Here is a 22,477-nt window from a genome sequence, read left to right as displayed (position 1 = left end):
GTTTTGATAGCTCCTTGGTCTTCATGATGCTGTTTGTTTAGATATGCTCTCTAACAAACTCTGGGGCCTTCCAGAAACAGGTGTACTTAATCTGAGATCATGTGACACTTTAATTGCACACAGGTGGACTCCATTCAACTAATTATATGACTTCTGAAGGCAATTGGTTGCACCAGAGCTTATTTAGGGGTGTCACAGCAAAGGGGGTGAATACTTATGCAATCAAGACTTTTCAGTTTTTTATTTGAAAATAATTTTGAAAAATATGTAGATTTTTTTCCCCACTTCGACATTATGGACTATTTTGTGTAGATCAGTGACAAAAAATCCAAGGGGGGTGAATACTTATGCAAGGCACTGCATATATATATATATATATATATATATATATATATATATATATATATATATATATATATATATATAAAAATATATAACATTTCAAAAAACCCTCCCTCGACCCGGCTGACATCTAATTTCCGTCCCATCTCCAATCTCCCTTTTCTCTCCAAAACTCTCGAAAGGGCTATAGCTGGTCAGCTGATGAAACATCTCACAAATAACAATCTGTTTGAATCTCTACAGTCTGGCTTCCGACCGCATCACAGTACTGAAACTGCTCTGCTCTGGATTTTGAATAATCTCTTGTTTAATGCTGATCCTCTGTGCTTGTCCTCCTTGACCTAACAGCCACTTTTGACACCATAGATCATGCCATTCTTCTTGACCGCCTTCAGAAGTATGCTGGGATCTCTGGAACCTGTCTCTCCTGGATGTCCTCTTACCTATCCGGACGCATGCATTCTGTTTTCTATGTTGGATGCAGTAGTGTTGCAAACCCAGTCACTTGTGGTGTCTCCCAAGGATCTGTTCTTGGGCCACTTCTCTTCAATATCTATATGCTTCCCTTGGGTCGCCTCATCTGCCAACACAGCCTCATGTTTCACTGCTATGCTGATGACACCCAGCTCTACTTAAAACCCGACCCTGGAAGCCCCACTGCCATGGCCCGGCTCTCAGCTTGCATTCAAGACATGGAGGCCTGGATGTCTGCCAATTTTCTTCAGCTGAACACTAGCAAATCTGAACTTCTTCTAGTAGGATCTAAAACTCAACTTAAGAATCTCCATATAGCTGCCCTGAACCTCGGAAACTGCCTGCTGCTGCCTTCCCCCACAGTATGAAGCCTTGGTGTACTTCTTGACAGCAACCTCTCCTTTGATGCCCACATCTCCTCCATGGTCAAATCTTCCTTCTACCATCTTCAAAACATCTCCATAGTATGTCCCTACCTTTCCCACCCAGATGCAGAGATACTTTGTCATGCATTTGTCTCCTCTCGACTCGACTACTGCAACTCTATATGGTGGTCTCCCGGCACGCACCATAAACCGACTGCAGCTGGTTCAGAATGGCGCTGCCAGGATCTTTACCAAATGTAAAAAACGTGATCAGCTCACCCCCCGTCTTGCCCAGCTGCACTGGCTACCTGTAAAGTTCAAGATTATTTTCAAAACTCTCCTGCTCACCTACAATGCCCTTCATCACACAGGTCCTGAGCACCCCCTCAACCTGCTGACACGCTATGTCCCTGCCTGCAAGCTGAGGTCCTCCGACTCTGGCCTGCTTGTTATCCCCAAGCAAGTGCACCACACTTGGAGAATGCTCATTTAGCTTCATGGTTCCGACTCTTTGGAACTCTCTCCCAGCTTTGGTGTGTGATGCTCCCACCGTTGATCGCTTTAATCAGCTCTCAAGACCCATCTGTTCTCTCTTGCTTTCCATGCCCTTTAAGCCTGATATCTGCTATTAGCTGCTGTGTTGCTGCTACATAATTTCATCATTATGCTACTATCATGTATTATGCACTTTTCACTGTATTTAATGTGTTATGCATTTGTCTGTATTTAAAGTTTTATGGATTTTCTTTTTGTTACTGCATCTTGTAAAGCACTTTGTGATGGTGGTCCACTATGAAAGGCGCTATATAAAATAAAGATTGATTGATTGATTGATTAAAGCACACGTTTCACTAGTTAAACAGGAGAAGTACGCAAGGTAGTGATAATCTATTATAAAGAGAAAACAGATAGATAAATTAATACACTTCAAGATTGTATTTCGTCTATTATTCGTACTGATAAAACAAGGGAGACGTTACTTGGATCATGGTAATGTTATAGCTAGTTATTTGCTCCTTTTTTCTTTTTTTTTTCATAGTCAGAAAAAACCAGGGTTAACATTATAACAAAATAATCTCCATGACAGTTTAAATTACCATTTATGAGGCACTGAATAAACTTAATATCCTGTTAGGTCATTGCCAGTTATTTTATAAAATCATAATGTTTTTAACAGTTATTTAATATTTCTTTTGGTCTCTAAAATAAACGTCATACCTTGAAATTGTATCCACGTTGTTCTGTACTGTAGGTATGTGTACTCACTGTCCAATATGATTTGCATTGTGGGCCTCACACGTATCTACATGGGGCAGTACAAACCTCATCTATCGGGAAGCTCTATTTGCAGTAGTTTCCCACTTTATGAAAGATAGACTACTAATAATGTATGTGTTAACAAAACTGAATACCGTAATTATGTACGTGTTCACTCAGGTTCAGTCAAATACTGTAGCATAAGGTATCTGAAAAATGCTACTGCATAAAAAAAACTGGTAGCAAATTATTGGTAGCAACATGCTTTTAATTAACTTCGAGCCTTGATAATATATACAATCTATATAAAAACCACTACACAACATTTTCAGGAAGTTGGGTACTGTTTAAGCGAGGCATTTCAGAATGACGTGCTTGCCTTTTTTTCTGTCTCATGAGATTATGGCTCGCGCAGGAAGGAGGTTATGCCTGTAATTCATTTTTTTAATAGGGGCAGCAATTCCCTGCAATTATTGGGGATTCAAGTCTCCAAGGGCAACCTGGAACTGCTCCACAGCAAGTAATACTGGTCAGCCACCCGACCCACAGTACCACTGGAACTCCAGATGACGCAAATGTCTATCGGGTAATGCCTGGTTATCAGAAGCAGCCTTCTTTAAATTATATGACTATTAGTAATAGGACACAATGTTAATTTTTAAGTTCTTAAGAAAGTTTTTAAAGTGCATTTTAAATATGCTAAGAACTGTTAGAGGGGAATACGTTGCTATTTCCACTAAGTGTGAAAGAATCAGGAATAATCTCAAAGTAATGAAGAAACTTGCTTAACTTTTTCATTGTTTAATTGCAGGTCACAGAGGTTACCAGGGACCTCCCAAAGGACAGTGAAGTTGACCAGTCCAGCCAGCTGAACCAGTGCTTCTACTGTAACCAGGTGTTTCTAACAGGCATCATGCTGAGACGCCACTGCGAGCAGGCCCATGGAAAAGAGAGGTGTCATGTGTGTCGAATCTGCAACAAAGCTTTCAAAAGGGCTACACATCTCAAGGTAAACTTGGTACAGCTAATAGATTAATTCCATGAATTCTGCCTGTCGTGCAGTCACTTTCACTGTGTATATGTCCTATATACAGTTTTGAAGAGAGAACACGTTATAGCAAACATTTATTTAAATTTTATTTAGTGATGTCTGGCACAATAATTTTGTGTAGTCTATTACTGGCCAGATGTCTGGTGAGATTGTGAGCAGACACATGCAGGGTTGGCCTCCAGCGCCAACATCAGCTACCTATCGGTTGTAAAAAAAGCAACTGGCTTGGTGGTGGGATCGAAGGGTACACCCACTGACCTTCAATTCTCCTAAGATGTAGTGATGAGTTTTCAGGAATGTAACTGGACATTCTAAACTTGGGAGAAAAATGGTGGTAGGATATAAAAAAGTTTAAAAGAAAGCATGCAAACTAAGAGCTTACTTTAAACCAGCACAGGAGTAGGCAACCTTGGCTCTTCTAGTGTAGTCCATAGTAAGACTTTGTTCTAACATGGCCCTTAATTATTTAATTGAAAGTCAGCAGGGGCCGTTAATAAAATTAAGGAACTGGTTGAATCAAAGTCCTGCAATGGATTGCAGTGGACTGTTAGACAAGTTACCTACCCCTGTACTAGTTGAAAGGAAGCTCTCAGTTTGCATGCCTTTTTTAACTTTAATATTCTACCTCCATTTTTGTATAGTACCTAATACGGTACAGGCTAATTTTTTCCCGATGTTTGCCATACCATATGTTTCTTTCAAAACTAAAATATGTTTGCAATGTCTTCTTTCAAAACTGCACATGAGACTAATTTAGGGAATAGAAATGCATGACAAACAAGATTCATGGAATCATTTTGTTCGCTATAAGTGAGCATGTGACAGAAAATGCAGTACAGAATCTTTCAAAACAGTGTAATTCATCAAGGTGTCTTTTGTTTTGACCCAAGCTAATCATTCTATGTGGATTGATTTAAGCCCCAGTTTAAAAGAAGCGATGATGTATAACAGGGGTGGCCAAACTTCTTGACCATGCGAGCCTCATACCAGCATTTTCATACGTCCGAGAGCCACAAGACTCATACTGTAAAACATTAAATGTTTGCGAGCAAGACATTTTAAATACTAGCATTGTTTTAAACATTTTTTTAAATTCTCTCAAACATTATAACGGAATCTTGCACTTACTCTGTGTAGTACAGTAGTTATTATCTCTTGGTGGCAGCAAAATGCACATGAACAAGGGAGAACATTGCAGAGCCTTACAGTTTCTGTGTAATTTTTCATTGCACTGTAGATCTACCTGGGTTCTGTGAACCTACTAAAGAATGCCAATTTACTTGAGTTAGACTTTAGCAGTCTCTCATCAGAACTAAAACTAGAAATGAGACATTGACGCTGATCTATCATTCTCATATTAGGCAAGTTACTAAAGTATCATTTTATCATTTGAAAAATATAGCTAACTATCTATCTACCTGATGCTAAGAAGACTAATGCATGCCTTTGTTTAATCTAAAATTGATTATTGTAATGCATTTTTCTCTGGTATCCCAAAATGTGTGGTGCCTCGCTTACAGCTTGTTCAGTATTCTGACTAAAACCAAAAAAAGTGAACATATTACCCCTGTTTTGGCCTCTTTGCACTGGCTCCCTGTGCAATTTAGAATTGATTAAGATTTTGCTTTTAACTTACTAGCAAAACAAGATTAACTAGGTAACTTTCTTTCAGACCCTCTGTCTTGTACAGCTGCTGGGGAAAACTGGTGAAGACATTAGCCAAAACAATATCAGAAATTGTTTAAAATTTTTATAACATATATACAGTGTCTCTGTAGAGTTTGATCAGATTTCCTATAATACAGGCAAATTACATATTTTGATTGAAGACACCCATATGCGATACAATGAGTGAATGCACAACACTATGAAATGGAGCCTTGAAAATTGAATCGTGTAGTTGAACATGTCTTATACTGTGAGTAGGTGATTCATGGTAGCACAAGCAAATATAAATTCTTTAGTTTTAACATTGTAGTATTAAAGACTACATGTATATTTACTTTGGTGCTCACCATGTTGGTGTGTAGGCAGGGCCAGATTAACCCATCACTGGACCCTTGGCAAGCATACACGTGCAGGCCCCCTACCCCTGAACAAACAGCCACACACACACATATACACACAATTCTCAGTTTGAAGTTATTATGAATGACTGAATGAATCTGACAGAAAAATAAACTCTAGGGGGTATGCTAAATACATTTCAGAATAAAACCGGGAAAAACTGAAGCCACGTTAAATCCTGTAGCACATCTTGACAGAAATTTTTCCTGATTTACTGAATAAAAAGGCAACAGTTCAAACAAACAAGGAACACCATATGAAGTTCAAAGAGGTAATAAATAGAAGGGTGCTCAAACTTCTGTTCACGAACGGTAGCTCCACAGTAGTCCATGAAAATAAATACAGTAGTAAAAAACAAACATACCTGTGCATTGTTGTGTAGTCAAATATGTTACAGTTTACTGCACGCAAAATCGGGTCGGTTTTGACTCGCTTAATTAAAGAATATATCCTTTTCTCCAGATCAGAGAAATCGCCAATGTTTTGGAATACAAGTAAGTTTAGGTGTTACATATGGTAGAATTCTGTACCCGATATAATTCTGTACCCTTGATGATTCCATGCCAACACAGCTGCATTTTTTCATCACTGGACGAGAACGCTTGATGTTTCTGAACAGTATTTACATGTAATAAAATTAAAATGTATTTTCCTGTATAAAACACAGTTTTATAAGGTTACTGTTAACCAAGGGTTTCGTGTATTGAGTACGCAGGAGCCTGAACACACTGTATATCTAGTAAATCAGTGCTGTTAAATGTGCCGCTTAATTTTGCTACAGAATTAGTTTGGTATTTTTTTCAATATTTGTTGCAAACGGCAGCAGAACTCAGTGGCAGTGCTTGACAACTCAGCGGGGCAAGAATATCACGCGTCCACGTCCAGCTTTGAAAAACTGCATCTGCACAGGCATGGAATCATGCGAGGATTCAGAATTATATAGGGTACAGAAATCTATGTAACACCTGTCAGAACAATCTGATTTTGAGATGCATGCCTTTGTTCGAATGTCAGTGAGTTTTTTCCAGTGTATATGTAAAAAAAAAAAAAAACATAACTCCCCCTTGAGTTCGGGCCTTAGGCACATGCCTAGTTTGCCTGTGCGTTAATCCAGCCCTGAGTGTAGGCTGTTTGTGTCAGTTCCTTAAAATAAGAGATCATGATTCTATAACTGAGTGTGTAATACTTGCCTTTTTAAGTATTTTCAATATCTCATCCGCAACAGCTTGAAATTAGATTTGCCACCCTGAAGGCAGAGGAGACAGTAATTCCTCCCTGCAGTAGTCATTTTTCCCTTTCTAAGACAGCTCTTTCAATGTGTAGTTTGGGATGCGTATCCTTTGTCTGACATGTTACATTGACGTGAGAACTGTACAACAGTACTGTGTTTGGCCAAGTTGGAGAGAATTTTATTTATTTATTTATTTTTACTCTGGTTATTAGCTTTTTAAACAGCATGACATGCAGGTAAGGCACAAAACATGGGGACAATGCCTGTACATACAATACCTGTCTATTTCATCGATCTTCAAATAAAAAATATATATTTAATTTACTGTCTCTGCACATTTGTATTATTATTATTATTTATTTCTTAGCAGACGCCCTTATCCAGGGCGACTTACAATTGTTCAAGAGTCCAGAGCCCTAACCACTACTCCACACTGCTGCCCTGTATATCTGGCCTGTCTGGTTTCTACCAGTTGTTTGTTGTACTGTATGCTTAAAGGCTGCATTTCTTAATACTGATGATTCTTACCATGTATTGTAGCTCTATAAGTGTGGCTATATATAAATCTTGTTTAAAAAAAATACAGTATATGTCATTCAGAGATTTGGGAAATCTGCTCTACTATTTGTGCCCAAAAAATGTGGACCACAAAAAGAAAAAAAAAACTATCTTAAATGTGTGTGTATATATATATATATATATATATATATATATATATATATATATATATATATATATATATATATTTGTAGCTTTGATTCACTTTTTATATCTATGTTCTGTTTCAGTCATCTCGTCGTGGTTTAAAGCACCCCTGTATTTGGAGGGTAAACATAATTCTGAGAGCTATGTGGAGTCCACAGGGGTGCTTTTATAATTCTGATTATTAAAAGTAACCAGAATGTGGTGTTTAAAAAAAATAAATAAATAAATAAAAATAATAATAATATATGATACAAAGTGAACAGAAACAACAAAAAGAGTTGCTCATACCCATATCAACTTTTTTCTTAAAGAGAAAAAAAACAGTAAATGCATTATAGGAAGAATGTGTAAGAATGGGGGGAGAATAAAGCCATATTTTGTTTGCTTTTTCACAAACTCATTAAAGGTCCGTGTTAATTAGAGGACATTTTACAGTTAAGAGATTTATTTACACTAAACATGCCAGCTTTTTTAAAAAAATTTTATTGAAAAGGGATTATTCAAGCAAAAGGTTTAAATCTATATTTGCCATAACTAATGTGTAGCACAAATAGTTACTTACAGTTACATTATGGCAAAAATGTGTGTCTGAATTTGGAAAACATTTTTTTTTTGTATTTGTTTCTATATTTTCATTAGGAACATGAACATATTCACCAAGATGGGCCCTCACTCAGCTCCCAGAGACCCAAGATTTTCAAATGTCCTTACTGCGAAAAGGCGTTTGCTAAACCCAGCCAACTGGAGAGGCACAACCGGACTCACACAGGTAAATAAAGTGGTGTTATTAATAAAGACCACATTAAAATTAGGTTGACAACATAATCGGTTTGAATAAATGGCCTTTAAGGCTACATTCCCTACCTTTTGAACTCTTTTATGTATGTATGCATGTGCTGTATGACATACACCCCTTGCCACAGCTTAAAAATTAGAGCAACCAGTGTGATGAAAAAGTTGATGACCATGAAATATATCAACTGTATTTATAGAATACTATAGAATAAGAAATTGCAGTGAAATATTTAATAATAAGCGAAAATGTAAATGTGACATAGACAGATGAATGAACAAACAAACAGACACATCCATATATCCGCAGAATCAGATACTCTCAGTATCTTAAAGTAAAGAATGTTAATATCAAGTTTCATTATAATTGGATAAGCAGCTCTCCAGATATATTCAGCAGTGTTAAACCTACTTATTTCCGCCTCCACTATATCCCTTTCACAGGGGATTTCATCTCTAGCGAGAGGTAATAATGGCATAAGACAATCCCTAAAATCAGCTTTAACTATTCACTATTAACTCATTAGTTAAAGCTTTGTGAATAGGGTCCAGTTTGATTGTATTTTTTATTAAACATACCATTTTTGGCAGTTTGATTTTCTCAAAATGGGTTATCTGCTCTTTAAAACAGAAAGAGAACTAACCTCCCACAAGTATTTTTTTAATGGAAATTAAAAGGAGCATTATTGTAATTGTGCTCTTAAATCTCCTCTGAACCACAAAACAGGTTCAATTTAACTGTGGTAGGCATGCTGTTTATTAAAAAAATGCTTTCAAGATCGTTCTTGTGGCAGTATAGAGCTGTTAAAATAAAAAGAGGTTTTAAAAGATCTGAAAATATTGTTTTATGCATTTATATTTTTATCTCCAAAAACAACCTTTTTTTGTCTGATAACCAGTATTATCAATTTGTAGTTGTATATTATTTGCCATGAAATCAGATTTATAAACAATGAAGGATGATTACATATTTCATAATCTGTTCATGTTGTTGCAGGTGAACGGCCTTTTCAGTGTCCTCAGTGTGATAAAGCCTTTAACCAGAAGAGTGCGCTTCAGGTGCACATGGTCAAGCATACAGGGGAGAAACCATACAAATGTGAAATCTGTGGTATTGGGTTCACTCAGAAGAGCAATATGAAGCTACATATGAAAAGGTCTCATGGTTATTCTGGTGAGTGTAATACATGTTCCCACCACTCCCCTCTCTTTAAATAACACCCTATATTGAAAACATGTCAAATGTTGTGTTATATTTTTATTGGTTACTTTCCAGTGCCAGCATGTGGTGTTAGTTCTGCTGAACCAAACTTAGTTGACCAGTTGGGGCACATTGAAGGGCGACAAAATGTGCCCTTTGTCCACCTACAAAATAGAAAATGTTAAAGGATTTCCACTAGGTCAGTGGCACTGTTTTGTAGAATTTAAATCCTAAACAAGCAATGCAGTGTGTTTCAAATTTTCTGGCATGAAACCAATCTAAGCAAAATGGCCACATTTTTGTTTGTTTTCAAGTGATTTCTAAATGGGATCTTTATAAAAGAACTAGGTATGAAAATGCCCTAAAACAACAACAAAATTCTGGGTCGACTGCCAATTTTTTAATAGTGCCATTTTCAAGAGGAGCAATTTAATCTGCCACTTTCAAAATCACTCAGCCTACTCATCTATCATGGTGCACAAACAATGTGATTCAGTTTTCTAATGTTTAAGTTAAATAGTTGATAATGTGTTTATTCACAAGCATTTACTTTTTTTTTCTTATTTTTAAAAAATAACAAACTTTTGAAAATGTAATTAGTGGGGTTCTGAAAAATATAGTGTTACACGGCCCCACGTGTTGCTGCAATTGTTAACATACCTATAATAGTGGATATTTTGAAAATATCTTTGAAACAGACTTTAAAGTTATAAGTGTAAAAAGTTAGGATGTTAACAATGAAAAGAAACATTAGTGAAACAGTTGTAGCAACACGTGGGGACGTATAACGCTATATTTTTCAGAACCCCTCTACTTACTCTTTAAATATCAGTATAGTATATATTTTAAATATATAGTAATAACAATTGCTGCTCTTTCAAATACAGCTGTGAATCAAATTAAGACAACATCTAAAAGGTTGTTGTGTCTATGGCCAGCCCATATTATATAACGACCTTAGACCTGATATGGTTCAAATATTGCATCCAAGTAACATTCTGACATTTTGATGGTAGAAAACAAATTGGGTTTTAATTTGGTACACATGTATTCTATGATTCTTTGGAAACATTATTTACCATAAAATAAAAGTTAAGAATATCCAGCTGTCATGTGATATTGGTTTCTGGACCAAGAAGCTTTCAGATATCGGCTTTAAAATAATACTGAGCTGTATTGTGTGAATCATTCTCCATATGTATATATCCATATGTGGTGCAGTGAATCAATGTACTACAGTGTGCCAAAGGGAAGTGTTACGATTGCCTTTGTTTGTGGTTATTATTATTATTATTATTTATTTCTTAGCAGACGCCCTTATCCAGGGCGACTTACAATTGTTACAAGATACCACATTATACATTATACAAATATCACATTATTTTTTACATACAATTACCCATTTATACAGTTGGGTTTTTACTGGAGCAATCTAGGTAAAGTACCTTGCTCAAGGGTACAGCAGCAGTGTCCCCCATCTGGGATTGAACCCATGACCCTCCGGTCAAGAGTCTAGAGCCCTAACCACTACTCCACACTGCTCCACACACTGGTTAAACGTTCTTTTTTGCTTGTTATTACATTTCAATTAATTTACTGTTTTACATTTTGTAGGCAGCGGACAAGAAATTACTATCGATCAGGAACAAGAAGAGGAAGATGACGGTCGCGAGCTGAACTTGGAGGAGGTGGTCCAGGATTCTTCAAATGACTGGCAGTGTGGGATATCAAATGTGTTTCGATAGTTTCCTGGCCAGTCCAAACTTATATTGTTAGAGGAAAATAAAAACAAATACATTTACACATGTATGTATAAAGTGACTTGTTAGGAGAGTCAAAAAGGATGTATAGCCTAAGAATTTTAATCATTAGATGGTTGTCAATGTTTTCGGGCAGCAGTCGTGGAAGTCTGTAGTGTACAACACTTGGTGAGTGTATGTGTGTTTGTGTGTGTGTTTATATATATATATATATATATATATATATATATATATATATATATATATATATATATGTGTGTGTGTGTGTAAATCCACAAACAAAGCTGCAAATAGAAAAAGAGATACGATTAAATAAAATCTTGTTGTACCCAGTAATAAGACAACTGTGTGTTTGCTGTACCAGTGACGTCTTGTGTAATTGTGTTTGCAACCTGCTCTAAATATTATAGAAATGTAAGATTTCATTTTTGTTTGAGCTTAAATGTGCAAACAAGCTATGTCTTTCCAACATACTAATTTTCAGAATGTATGCCATAAAAATCCAAGAACTGCATGTCATTCTTATTATCTTTTGCAGCTTAAAGGAATACTTTATACCCTCTGAATTTGCATACTATTTATTTTTTATCCATGATACTGTACATGTGCTTAATAACACCGTGTAACAAATTTTTTTTTTTTTTTGGTTCCTGGGTAGTAAGTGTTATTTCCTAATTGCTTATGCCTCAAAAGTATAGAAAATGGCTATTATTCCCCACAAACTTTGCTTTTGTGACCAGGACAGTGATATTTTGAAATTTACCTATTTTCCAGAACATTCCAGATAGATTCAGTGCTGAGTAAACTTGGAGTAATTTCTAGAACTTTCCAGTAATTCAAATAGTAGTATAAATACAGGGGCCTTCAGCCCACCAGTTCAGTTTAGTTCCAGCTGCCTAAGTGGATACATATCTGCATTTTTCTGAGATGGCATCAAGGTCATAGGAGACTTCAAAATGGTGGCATTCCTGATGGGTGTCCAAGGCGGTTTTACCAAGTTTCCCTGCTATCTTTGCCTTTGGGACAGCAGGGACACCAAGGCACACTACCACAGGCGGGACTGGCCACAGCGGACTGAGTTCTCTGTGGGGAGGAACAACGTCAAGTGGGAGCCACTGGTGGACCCCGGGAAGGTGCTGATGCCACCACTGCACATCAAATTGGGCCTTATGAAACAATTTGTCAGAGCTCTAGATAAGGAGTCGGCAGCCTTCAAGTACCTTCAAGACTTCTTCCCTAAGCTGTCTGAGGCAAAGGTCAAAGCCGGTGTCTTCGTCGGACCACAGATAAAGAAGATCCTGGAGTGCAATGAATTCCCCAAGAAGCTCACTAGTAAGGAGAAAGCGGCTTGGAACAGCTTTGTCGCAGTGGTTCGGGGCTTCCTGGGCAATCACAAGGCCGAAAACTATGTGGAGCTGGTTGAGACTCTGGTGAAGAACTACGGCACAATGGGCTGTAGGATGTCCCTCAAAGTCCATATCCTTGATGCTCATCTTGATAAATTCAAGGAGAACATGGGAGCGTACTCGGAGGAGCAAGGCGAGCGCTTCCACCAGGATATACTGGACTTTGAACGCCGCTACCAAGGACAGTATAACGAGAACATGATGGGAGACTACATTTGGGGGCTGATTCGTGAAAGTGATTTACAGTATAATCGTAAATCTCGAAAAACTACTCACTTCTAAATCTTTTGTAGTCATTTTTGTATTACTTTAGTATAAATACATGTTAATTTGGATTCATGGGTTGTTTTTTTCTGACTTTATGTGAACGAAAAGACACAAATTCGCCCGTTTTCTCATTGGAAATAGGTAAATTTCAAAATATCACTGTCCTGGTCACAAAAGCAAAGTTTGTGGGGAATAATAGCCATTTTCTATACTTTTGAGGCATAAGCAATTAGGAAATAACACTTACTACCCAGGAACCAAAATTGTGTTACATAGCGTAATAATGTGTGGATTTTTCTGCATGTATATTGGGCATGTTTAATAAAGTCACCAACATATTTCTAATGAGGAATGTCTTGAAGAGGACAGTATGAAAAGGACCAGTAGTTTCTTCCTCCTCTGAAAGTGAGTGTGTTAAAGATTTATAGTGGAAAATCTCTAACACACTACTAGAGCGTCTTAATATACTGGCCGTATTACAGAAATAACATCCTGGTGACTCTATACAACATGTCAAATATCCATGAGCTGAGAAACAACAAACCATTAACAGATATTACATTAAACATTATGCAAATTTAAAACTATGTAGCATAGGATTAATTAAATAATGCCTTTAATTAACCCATCAGATGCCTAATTCTGGGATATGTTATTGGTATCTTTGTCCCAATATGTATTTTTTTTTATAGATTTTCTTTCAGTTGCATGTTATTTAACAGTGTTTTGCATTATTTTAGATATACTTGTGTGATAGCAAAACTCAATACACCTTTACTGTAAAAACATACTGTAAGACACTATTTTAATGTAAATATTGTACAGTTTGGAGATATATTTCAGACATTGTTTACTGGACAACGTTGGGAATGGCATTTAGACTAATGTTCCCTTTCATGTAGGGAATATTAACCATTACAAGGGTGTTTCCCGAACCTGAAACTTATACCAAAGAATTTTCATCAGAGCAGTGTGACGTGGCTGCTGCTCCGCCCCCCCGAAAGCATAAAGGAGCTACGTACACCGACAACGCTGCCATTTTCCTTTTTCAACTGAACCTGAATACATCAGAGAGGGTTAAGTATTATCTATTTTTCTATTACCGTGCTCGCTACTGTACAGACTGGTTACTCGCTTCAGTTAAAACACAACCTTTTTGGGGCATGACGATAACCTACAAGCCACCACTCAGGTGGCTCAGGAGGTAGCAGCTCTGCTACAAAAGCGGGCTTTTTACATAATAGACACCCCCCCAACAAGAACAGGAGGTTCTATTCCAGGTACTTCCTGGTGGCCTCGGACCGATCCTCGATATCAGACAGACAAACCTATATCTGAGTCGGAGACGGTTCAAGATGTTAACTTCACAACGACTGTTGCAGTCCATCAGGTCAGGCGACTGGTTCACCACAGTATTCAATTTCTGTGTTCTGCCGTTCGGCCTCTCTCTAGCTCCACGCATGTTCATTGGTTCAACCGCACGGCTTGTCAGCCCGAGTCGAATTACAGCCTCCTGTTGCCAGTGTCTCTGCACTGTATTGGTGGAGTCAGCCGGCCCATCTGCGCCTAGGCGTGGCGCTGGGCAGTGTCACCAGGAGAGAGGTGTATGCGTCCAACTCGGGTGTGTGGAATGGCTGAGGCGTGCAGGGTGCGTGGCAGTCCCCATGGAAGGGTCGCCACATCAGTATTTTGGCACTGCAGGCAGCGTACCTGTCCTTGCTGAATTTTTGGAGCAGGTTCAGTGGAGACACGTCTGTGGTGTCCTACATCAACTACCAAGGTGGTTTGCGGTCACTCAGTTTCCACCATGTCGCCCACAAGCTTCTGCTGTGGGCATACGAGAACCTCCTCTCACTCCGGGCAGTTCACCTAAGGGTGATCAACTGGGCTGTGGATCTACTCTCAATGGGGAGGTCCCCAGCGGTGCAGTGGAGACTCCATCCTAAGATCGTGAGCTTCATTTGGGAGAGATTCGGGAGAGCAGAGGTAGATATCGTCGCATCTCAAGAGTCGGCAACTGTCCCCTGTGGTTCTCCATAAGAGGAGACGGCATTGGCACACCTGTGGCCAGTACATCTACTCTATGCGTTCCCATGTCTTGCGCTGCTCCTGCTATGTCTGGAAGTAGTCAGGACTGGGCCAGGGTGCTCCTAGTAGCCCCATACTGGCCCAGGAGATTCTTGTTCTCCTCCTTGATGCAGCTCTTGAGTAGCCAGCCGTGAGAACTGCCGATGCGCTGCGACCTGCTCAGTCAGGCGCAGGGCACTTTGTGGCACCCCAACCCATCGAGTCTACAGTTCTGGGTCTGGCCCCTGAACGGCTGCATTTGAGCCGTCTGGGGTCATCGAATAGGGTGATTGACACCTTACAAAACGCCAGGGCAGCCTCTACAAGTGGGGCTTAATGCACTGATGAAACCTCCATTTGAGCCTATGTACTCAGCTGAGCTCCCATTTTTGTTTCAAAGTGGTTTACTTGCTTGCAATTACCTCTGCAAAGCAGGTGTGTGAAATGCAAGCATTCTCAATATCGAAAGCCTGTTACCCTTCATACTAACCCTACCTTTTTGACAAAGACCATCTCGGCTTTTCATGTCACCCAGTCGGTGGAACTGGAGGCTTTCCATTCCCCCCCTTTCCAATCTGACAAGGAGTACCAGCTCCATATGCTCCGTACCAGTGCGGGCATTAGAATGTTAGGTTGACAGGACTAAAGGTTGGAGGCAGTCGGAACAATTTTTTGTCTGTTACAGGGCTAAGTCCCAGGGACAGGCCCTGTCTAAGCAGCGCCTGTCTAAATGGTTGACAGGCACAGTTAAGACTGCTTATGAACTGGCCAATCTGCCTCCACCAGAGAAGCTCACCGGCTATTCCACCAGGGGCCAGGCGACTTCATGGGTTATGTTCCAGGGTGCATCTGTCCATGCAGTGCAGTGGTGTGGGCTTCCCCCCCATACCTTTACCAGGTTCTACCAACTGAATGTTGCGGTTCCGCAGAACCCTGGGTTTGGCACTAGAGTGCTGAGGGTGGCTTCCAAGTCCACCCTCACAACAGAACATTAGAGGTGAGTTCATCCTAAAAATGTTTCATTCCAGCCATTGCTGGGATATTGATTAACAAGCGCAAGGTGGTTTCGGCTTAGCTTTGTAGCTTACTGTTCTACAACCATGCCCTTGCGATAGCTTGGGTATACTCACCCATTTGTAATGGTTAATATTCCCTACTAGAAAGGGAACGTTAGGTTATTATCATAACCCTGGTTCCCTGAAATAGGAATATTAACCATTAACTTAGAGGTAATGGCGTTCATATTCGCAGTTCTCGAAGGAAAATGACAGTGTTGTCAGTGTACGTAGCTCCTTTATGCTTTCGGGGCGGAGCAGCAATCACATCACACTGCTCTGACGAGAATTCTTTGGTATAAGTTTTCAGGTTCGGGAAACACCCATTTGTAATGGTTAATATTCCTATTTCAGGGAATCAGGGTTATGATAATAACCTAACATTTTCTTTATTTAAACACTTACTAGGTCTGTGTACAGTACATAATTTGTATAGTTTGTGACAGGAAGTTATTTTGTTATGTTAAAGTATTTACGTGAAAATAAATGCAGTACTTTTTACAAAACAAAACTAATTTATATCCCTATTTGTTTTGCTGTATTTAGCACTGGATACATGTTATTGGTTATAGTTTCCAACTGAAGACTTTCTGAAGATATTTCAATCAGCTTTAACTCTCTTCCCTCATTTGAACAGTTTGTATTGATTTTGAATATCTGGTCTTTACAGCTCTCCGCTTCTTTGCTGCCTCATTTTTACCAACTCAATTTTCAATGTGTGGCGGGTGCGGAGGTTCACACCGCAAAAACATGACTACGCCACCCAAATAATCTTAAGAGTACTGGGACCTCTAGGACAGAATTCTCCCCCTGCTCAAGTTTTCTCAATTTAATGAAAGGTCAGAGACAAAAAGGTAATTTAGGACTCACTTCGAGCAGGATATTTTATTATAATACATAGGTAAGCTAAAATGACCAACACAGTGATGGCTGCAGGCAGTGGACAAAGAAATAATAAAACAGTTTTTGGAGTCCTTTTAAACACAGCAGCTTTTAAAAAGAAAACACAAACAAGTCAGGGCTGGAGCACTGAGGAAGGGAACACCCAGGGCACATAGACACCTTGAACCCACCCATCCAGTCCATCAGGTCAGCCCAGACCAAGCAAATAACACTGAAATAATTAGTGCGTAAATAAAACCAACAAAATAATACTAATAAATCAATCTATAAAAGTGCTCAGTAAAAAACACAACCAAATCAAAACGTGCAAAACTCAAAACATACATAAAACACCTTAAAACAAGCCCAGGTGCTTGGCCAGGATGATCCCAGGGGAACAGAACAGTACAGGTGGATGAACCCTCCCCCAGTGACAACAGCCCGGCTTGCTTAATGCAAAAGATGGACATAATAGTAGCAAACACAGAGATTACATCACTCTTACAACACGTTGTTATTATATTAAAAAAAGGCCAGCTAAAATAAAAGGACTCCCAACACAACAAAAATAAACCATATGCTAGAACAAACCTGTGCACCATGACAAGAGCACACAAGGTAGTTCTCTGTTAAAAATACTAAACCTTTAATCATAAAATATAAAAACACTACGCAGAAGGTCCGATACTGTACTAAAACCTGTAAGAAAACGATAAAGAAAATAGTGGCTGGCCGACGTCCTCGTTCTAAAAATATAAAACACATTTGTCAACACAGACAACAATAAAACAACCATCACGTTAAAAGATTATGCAATCAATTAAAAGACAAGTTACCTCAACCTCAGGGAGTCCAGGATACAACAAATCACACAGCAACGTCTGAACTCTAAAATACGCAATAAAATACATTTGAAAATAAATACACATTTAATAAGGGAACCCATCACTATACCAAACAAGTGCACTCCACTTATTTTCTAGCAGGTGGGGGAAAAATAAATAAAACACAACACAGCAGCACAGCACTGCAGGAGACAGCTGTAACAGTCCAATTACCCACCTGTTACAAATACTGATTATTATTATTATTATTATTATTATTAATAATAATATGTTATGCTTATGTTATTATTTAAAGGTTTTGTTGTACCATTTTCCTCTGTACCAATTAAAAACTAAAACATAATTTAAAAGGTTAAGATAAAAAGATATTATAATTCAATGAAATGGCTTTTGAAGCTTTGTTCTTCTTGAATATCACATATTCGCTCGGCCACTTTTCAGAGAGCCTTCTGGTGTATTGCTGTCAGTGTCCCACGGACATCTGGGTGCTTACTACCGTTCAGACTGGCTACTCACTGCAGTTCAAGCCCGGTCCCCCTCCATTTCGGGGCGTGAATGTAACATCTGTCATGGACCCACAGGACGCCGCGATGGTGTCTCAGGAGGTAGCAGCTCTTTTGCAAAATTATTCTCTTCGGGAACTTTTTTGATGAGGCGAAATCCCCCTCTACATTGAAGGTCTATCTGGCAGCTATTTCAGCTTGCCATGTCAAGATTGACTCGGTCTCAGGAGCTCACTTCCTGGCGGGGCCATTTTATGGTGCTTAATAAACATTGTGGTGCTTAATAAACTCACGAAGCCTCCATTTGAGCCATTGCTTTCAGCTGAGCTGAAATATTTATCGTTCAAAGCGGCCTTCTTACTTGCTATCACCTCCACAAAGTGGGTGAGTGAGATGGAGGCATTCTCAATGGCGAAAGTCTGCTTAATTTTTACATTGGCCAGGACAGGAAGGTTATGCTCAGTACCAATCCTCCCTTTTGGCCAAAGACGATCTCAGCATTCCATGTCAACCAGTCTGTGGAACTGGAGGCTTACCATCCACCTCCTTTTCCAGTCTGGCAGCTCCATACACTCTGCCCAGTTCGGGCCATGTGTACTACATTGACAGGACGAAAAGTTTGAGGAAGTCCGAACAATTTTTTGTGTCCCATGGTCAAGAGGCTGTCCAAATAGATAGCAGACACGGTCAGGACTGCCTATAAGCTGGCCAACGTATCCCCTCCAGAAAAGCTCATTGCCCATTTCACCAGGGGCATGTCAACTTTGTGGGCTTTATTCCAGGGTGCATCTGTCAAGGACATTTGCAATGCAGCAGTATGGGCTACTCCCCATACCTTTACTAGGTTCTACAGACTTAATGTCCTGGATCCTCAAAACCCTGGTTTTGGAACTGGAGATTTAAGGGTGGCTTCTCAGTCGACCCTTATAACACAGGCATAGAGGTGAGTTTCTTCCTAATTTTTTTAGCCCTTGCTACTTGTTACTGGGGTTCCGTATGGTAACGCACAAGGCAGCCTCTCAGCTAGCCTTGTATCATTCCAGTCGTTCTGCAATATTGCCCTTGCGACGGCTTTGGTACTCTCACCCATACGGTAATGGTTATATTTTGTACTTGAAAGGGAAATTTCAAGGTCGCTGCGTCCATGATTGCAGCAGGCTTGAAGGAAAAATGAGGTCTGTGAGCACTGTCATTTTATGCCCTCAGGGGCCGGCCATGACTGCGTCACAGGCTCTACGAGCAGCTTTGACATATCTTCTTCAGGTTTCGGGTCTTTAGTCTTTAGATTTAGTCGTCGCCAATTATTTTTACCTCGGTTTTTTCCACACCAATTTAGCATGCCCAATTATTATCTGTATCCCCGGCTCACCGCTCGCAACCCCCCCGCCGACTCAGGAAACGGAGGCTGAAACACGCGTCCTCCGAAACGTGCTCCTTCCAAGCCGTCATTTTTCGCACTGCAGATCCACAGCAATGCTACCAGACCTATAGTGCCGGAGGACAACACAGATCTGGCAGCTCTGCTGCAGAGCCACAGGCGCCCTATCGACCACAGGGGTCGCTGATGCGCGGTGAGCCGTGGATTCCCCTGCCGACCTAAGCCCTCCCTACCCGGGCAGCGCTCAGCCAATTGTGCGCCGCCCCCTAGGAGCTCTCGGTCACGGTCAGCTGTGACATAGCCTGGATTCGAACCAGCGATCTCCAGGCTATAGGGCACATCCTGCGAGGAGCGCCTTTACTGGATGCGCCACTCGGGAGCCCTCTAAATTTACTGATTTCTAATAATGTGATACATCTTGTACAAATGAAAATACTTTTGTTTGAGAAACGCCCCATTCTAGCCCCTTATTTCTATGGCTAAACTAGAGTTTATGAGTAAGAGTCAGTGTTTCCCAAACTAGAGATTAGGGACTACCATACAGAAATTACACCCATTAATTATTATGCGTGATATCTAAAACATTAGCATAGCTCCACATTAAATAACTTAAAATGGCACCCACTAGCACAGCACTTTGAAGTTGTTGTGGTAAAAAATAACAGGGTGTCTTTTTAGGAATAATAGCACTACTAACATTTTTGGTGTAAACAAGCCTATGATCTGAGCTTTATTGTTTCCCATACTGTATCTGTTTTTGTGGCATATCTCAGAGACAATAACACATTTTAGTGCTCATTATTGACTATGCAAATTAACTAGCTTTGAATAAGACAGTTTTGTCATTGAAACAAAATTACCTTTCATTTGATGTATGATAACATAACATAATATACCATAAATCACCTCAAATAGCCAGTATGCTATTAATGAACAAAATGTTCAACGGATCACATAAAGATTTAATTGACATTGAAAGAACATTGGAAAAGTGATTACAGACTAAAATTCACAAAAGCTTCACAAACTTGGTTCTCCTTAGTACATTAAGCAATCGCTGCTTTTCTTATGCCTCACTTGCTTATCAATCTTTCTGCATTCGTTTATGTGACTTCTTGAAGCAGAATGCAAGCATGGTCTTCAAGGAGCAATCAGTAAATAGTCTTAATCAATTGCTTTGAAAAAAATACTATTAAAACATCAAACTCACATTTCTAATTATATGCATATTTTATATAGCAACACATTTGTACTGGTGGCAGCAGAACTAACTACACAAAAAAATTAATATCCTGGGGGTTTTAAACAGGAAGACTGGTCTGTTAATTGATGGGAGGGGGCCATTGCCCCACCTCCTAAACTTTACCAATGTCATAACTGTCACTTCTCTATATTATTCTCCAGGGTGCGATGTGTCAAATTTGCAGTGGGGGGGGGGGGATAAAATAGACAAACAACAAAACACCATTGCACGCCTTGATACATCTGCAGTACACAATTTAAACAGTTAAGAGAATCACTGAGTTACTTATTTATACCGAATCAACTACTAAAAAATGTTTAGGAATCACACATTTACCAAATCTGCCATCATGCAGGATAAATGCAGTTATTTTTTATGGATACGGTCATACTTGACAACATTTGGAAACTGTTCAGCGGGACACTGATCATATATATTATCATATAATAGATGTATCCCCCAACTCACCCCCCCACACGACCATCATGACAGTAAAAATAGACATAATGATGCATTCTTACCTTTGTATAAATTAGTGATCAGCAGCTGTGTCAGCCACACGAAGAGCACAAGCACAGCAGGAGGTTTTCACAAACTCTACTGTGCAGAATAAATGCATTTTTTCCTATGGGTAAATATTGGGACTTTCTTCCTATGCATCAGGATGCGGGACATTTGCTAAAAAATCGGGACTGGGAATATAGGTACTGTTGACTGTTTAACAGCTTAATCTGTAGGAGTTAATTGTATTAATCTTGGCCTTTTTTCCACTCTGCTCAGCGGGTAAAAGTTCCAGTCTTTGGCTCTGGGGCTGTTTAAAAAAAGCTACTATGGATTTTTAGTGCCGTCTTTGCCCTTTTTTCTTTAGAATAGTATGCTCTTCCGATGATAATAAAAAGTAACAGTTTGAAATACAGCAACTGAATGACGTTGACGTAGTTGATTGTCATTGGTTAATTTGCCTTGCTACGGAGCCTACAGCACTACTGTTGGATGACAATGACGGGTGAGTGGAATCCGAGCCTGATCCATTTCATACAGCCGAACTTTATGAGTGAAACTAAACTCCATTACTTTTTTTTTTTTAATCATGTTAATACAATGTGCTCTTATGGTCTGAAGTGCTAAGAATGAGATTATTTTGAAGTAAGTCAGTTTGCATAAAAATGATGCAGCATACATTTATCATTTTAAATGTTTAAAATTTCTAGAAGAAATCATTGTTAAATCTTTTATCGGGGGGGGGGGGGGGGGGGGGGGGGGTAGATTTATCCCCCCCTGGGATAACAACTGAAAGTGCAGAGCCAGGGATAAAAAAAATTAAAAAAGCAGAGCCAGGGAAATCCCTCCCCCATCAAATCACACAGTTATTCTCTGTTAATTCCTATCAAATGTACCTTCTAATGTCTGTATTCTAGTTAAATTCATACGTATTTACATTTTAATATATGTATTATTATCAAAAATCAAGTGGGATAAAGGAGAGCTGGCCAGCTCTCCTTTCTTGGTGCAATTGTTATCCATTATCATTTTTCTTAATAAACCTGCAGAAATGACATGCTGGCACTGGAATAAAGACTTTAAGC

General features: G+C 39.3%; 1 protein-coding gene across 2 annotated transcripts in view; it reads left to right on the top strand.

Moving 5' to 3' along the window:
• The window catches only part of LOC117400539 (zinc finger protein 236-like), a 124,617-nt gene extending 113,198 nt beyond the window's left edge, over nt 1-11,419 (top strand). The window contains exons 28-32 of one of the 2 annotated variants that reach the window (XM_034000657.3): nt 2,890-3,024; nt 3,250-3,447; nt 8,132-8,261; nt 9,282-9,458; nt 11,100-11,419. In XM_034000657.3, coding sequence (XP_033856548.2) covers nt 2,890-3,024; nt 3,250-3,447; nt 8,132-8,261; nt 9,282-9,458; nt 11,100-11,230 — 771 coding nt within the window. In that variant the 3' untranslated portion in view covers nt 11,231-11,419. The remainder of the gene's footprint in view (nt 1-2,889; nt 3,025-3,249; nt 3,448-8,131; nt 8,262-9,281; nt 9,459-11,099) is intronic. The other variant, XM_034000659.3, reaches the window with a different exon arrangement.
• The last annotated feature ends 11,058 nt before the right edge of the window (nt 11,420-22,477 follow it).

The sequence above is a fragment of the Acipenser ruthenus genome, chromosome 4 (genome assembly GCF_902713425.1).
Source record: "Acipenser ruthenus chromosome 4, fAciRut3.2 maternal haplotype, whole genome shotgun sequence".
NCBI classification, from domain to species: Eukaryota; Metazoa; Chordata; class Actinopteri; order Acipenseriformes; family Acipenseridae; genus Acipenser; species Acipenser ruthenus.
The sequence above is the reverse complement of the archived record's forward strand: the minus strand, read 5'-3'. Positions and strand labels throughout refer to the sequence as shown.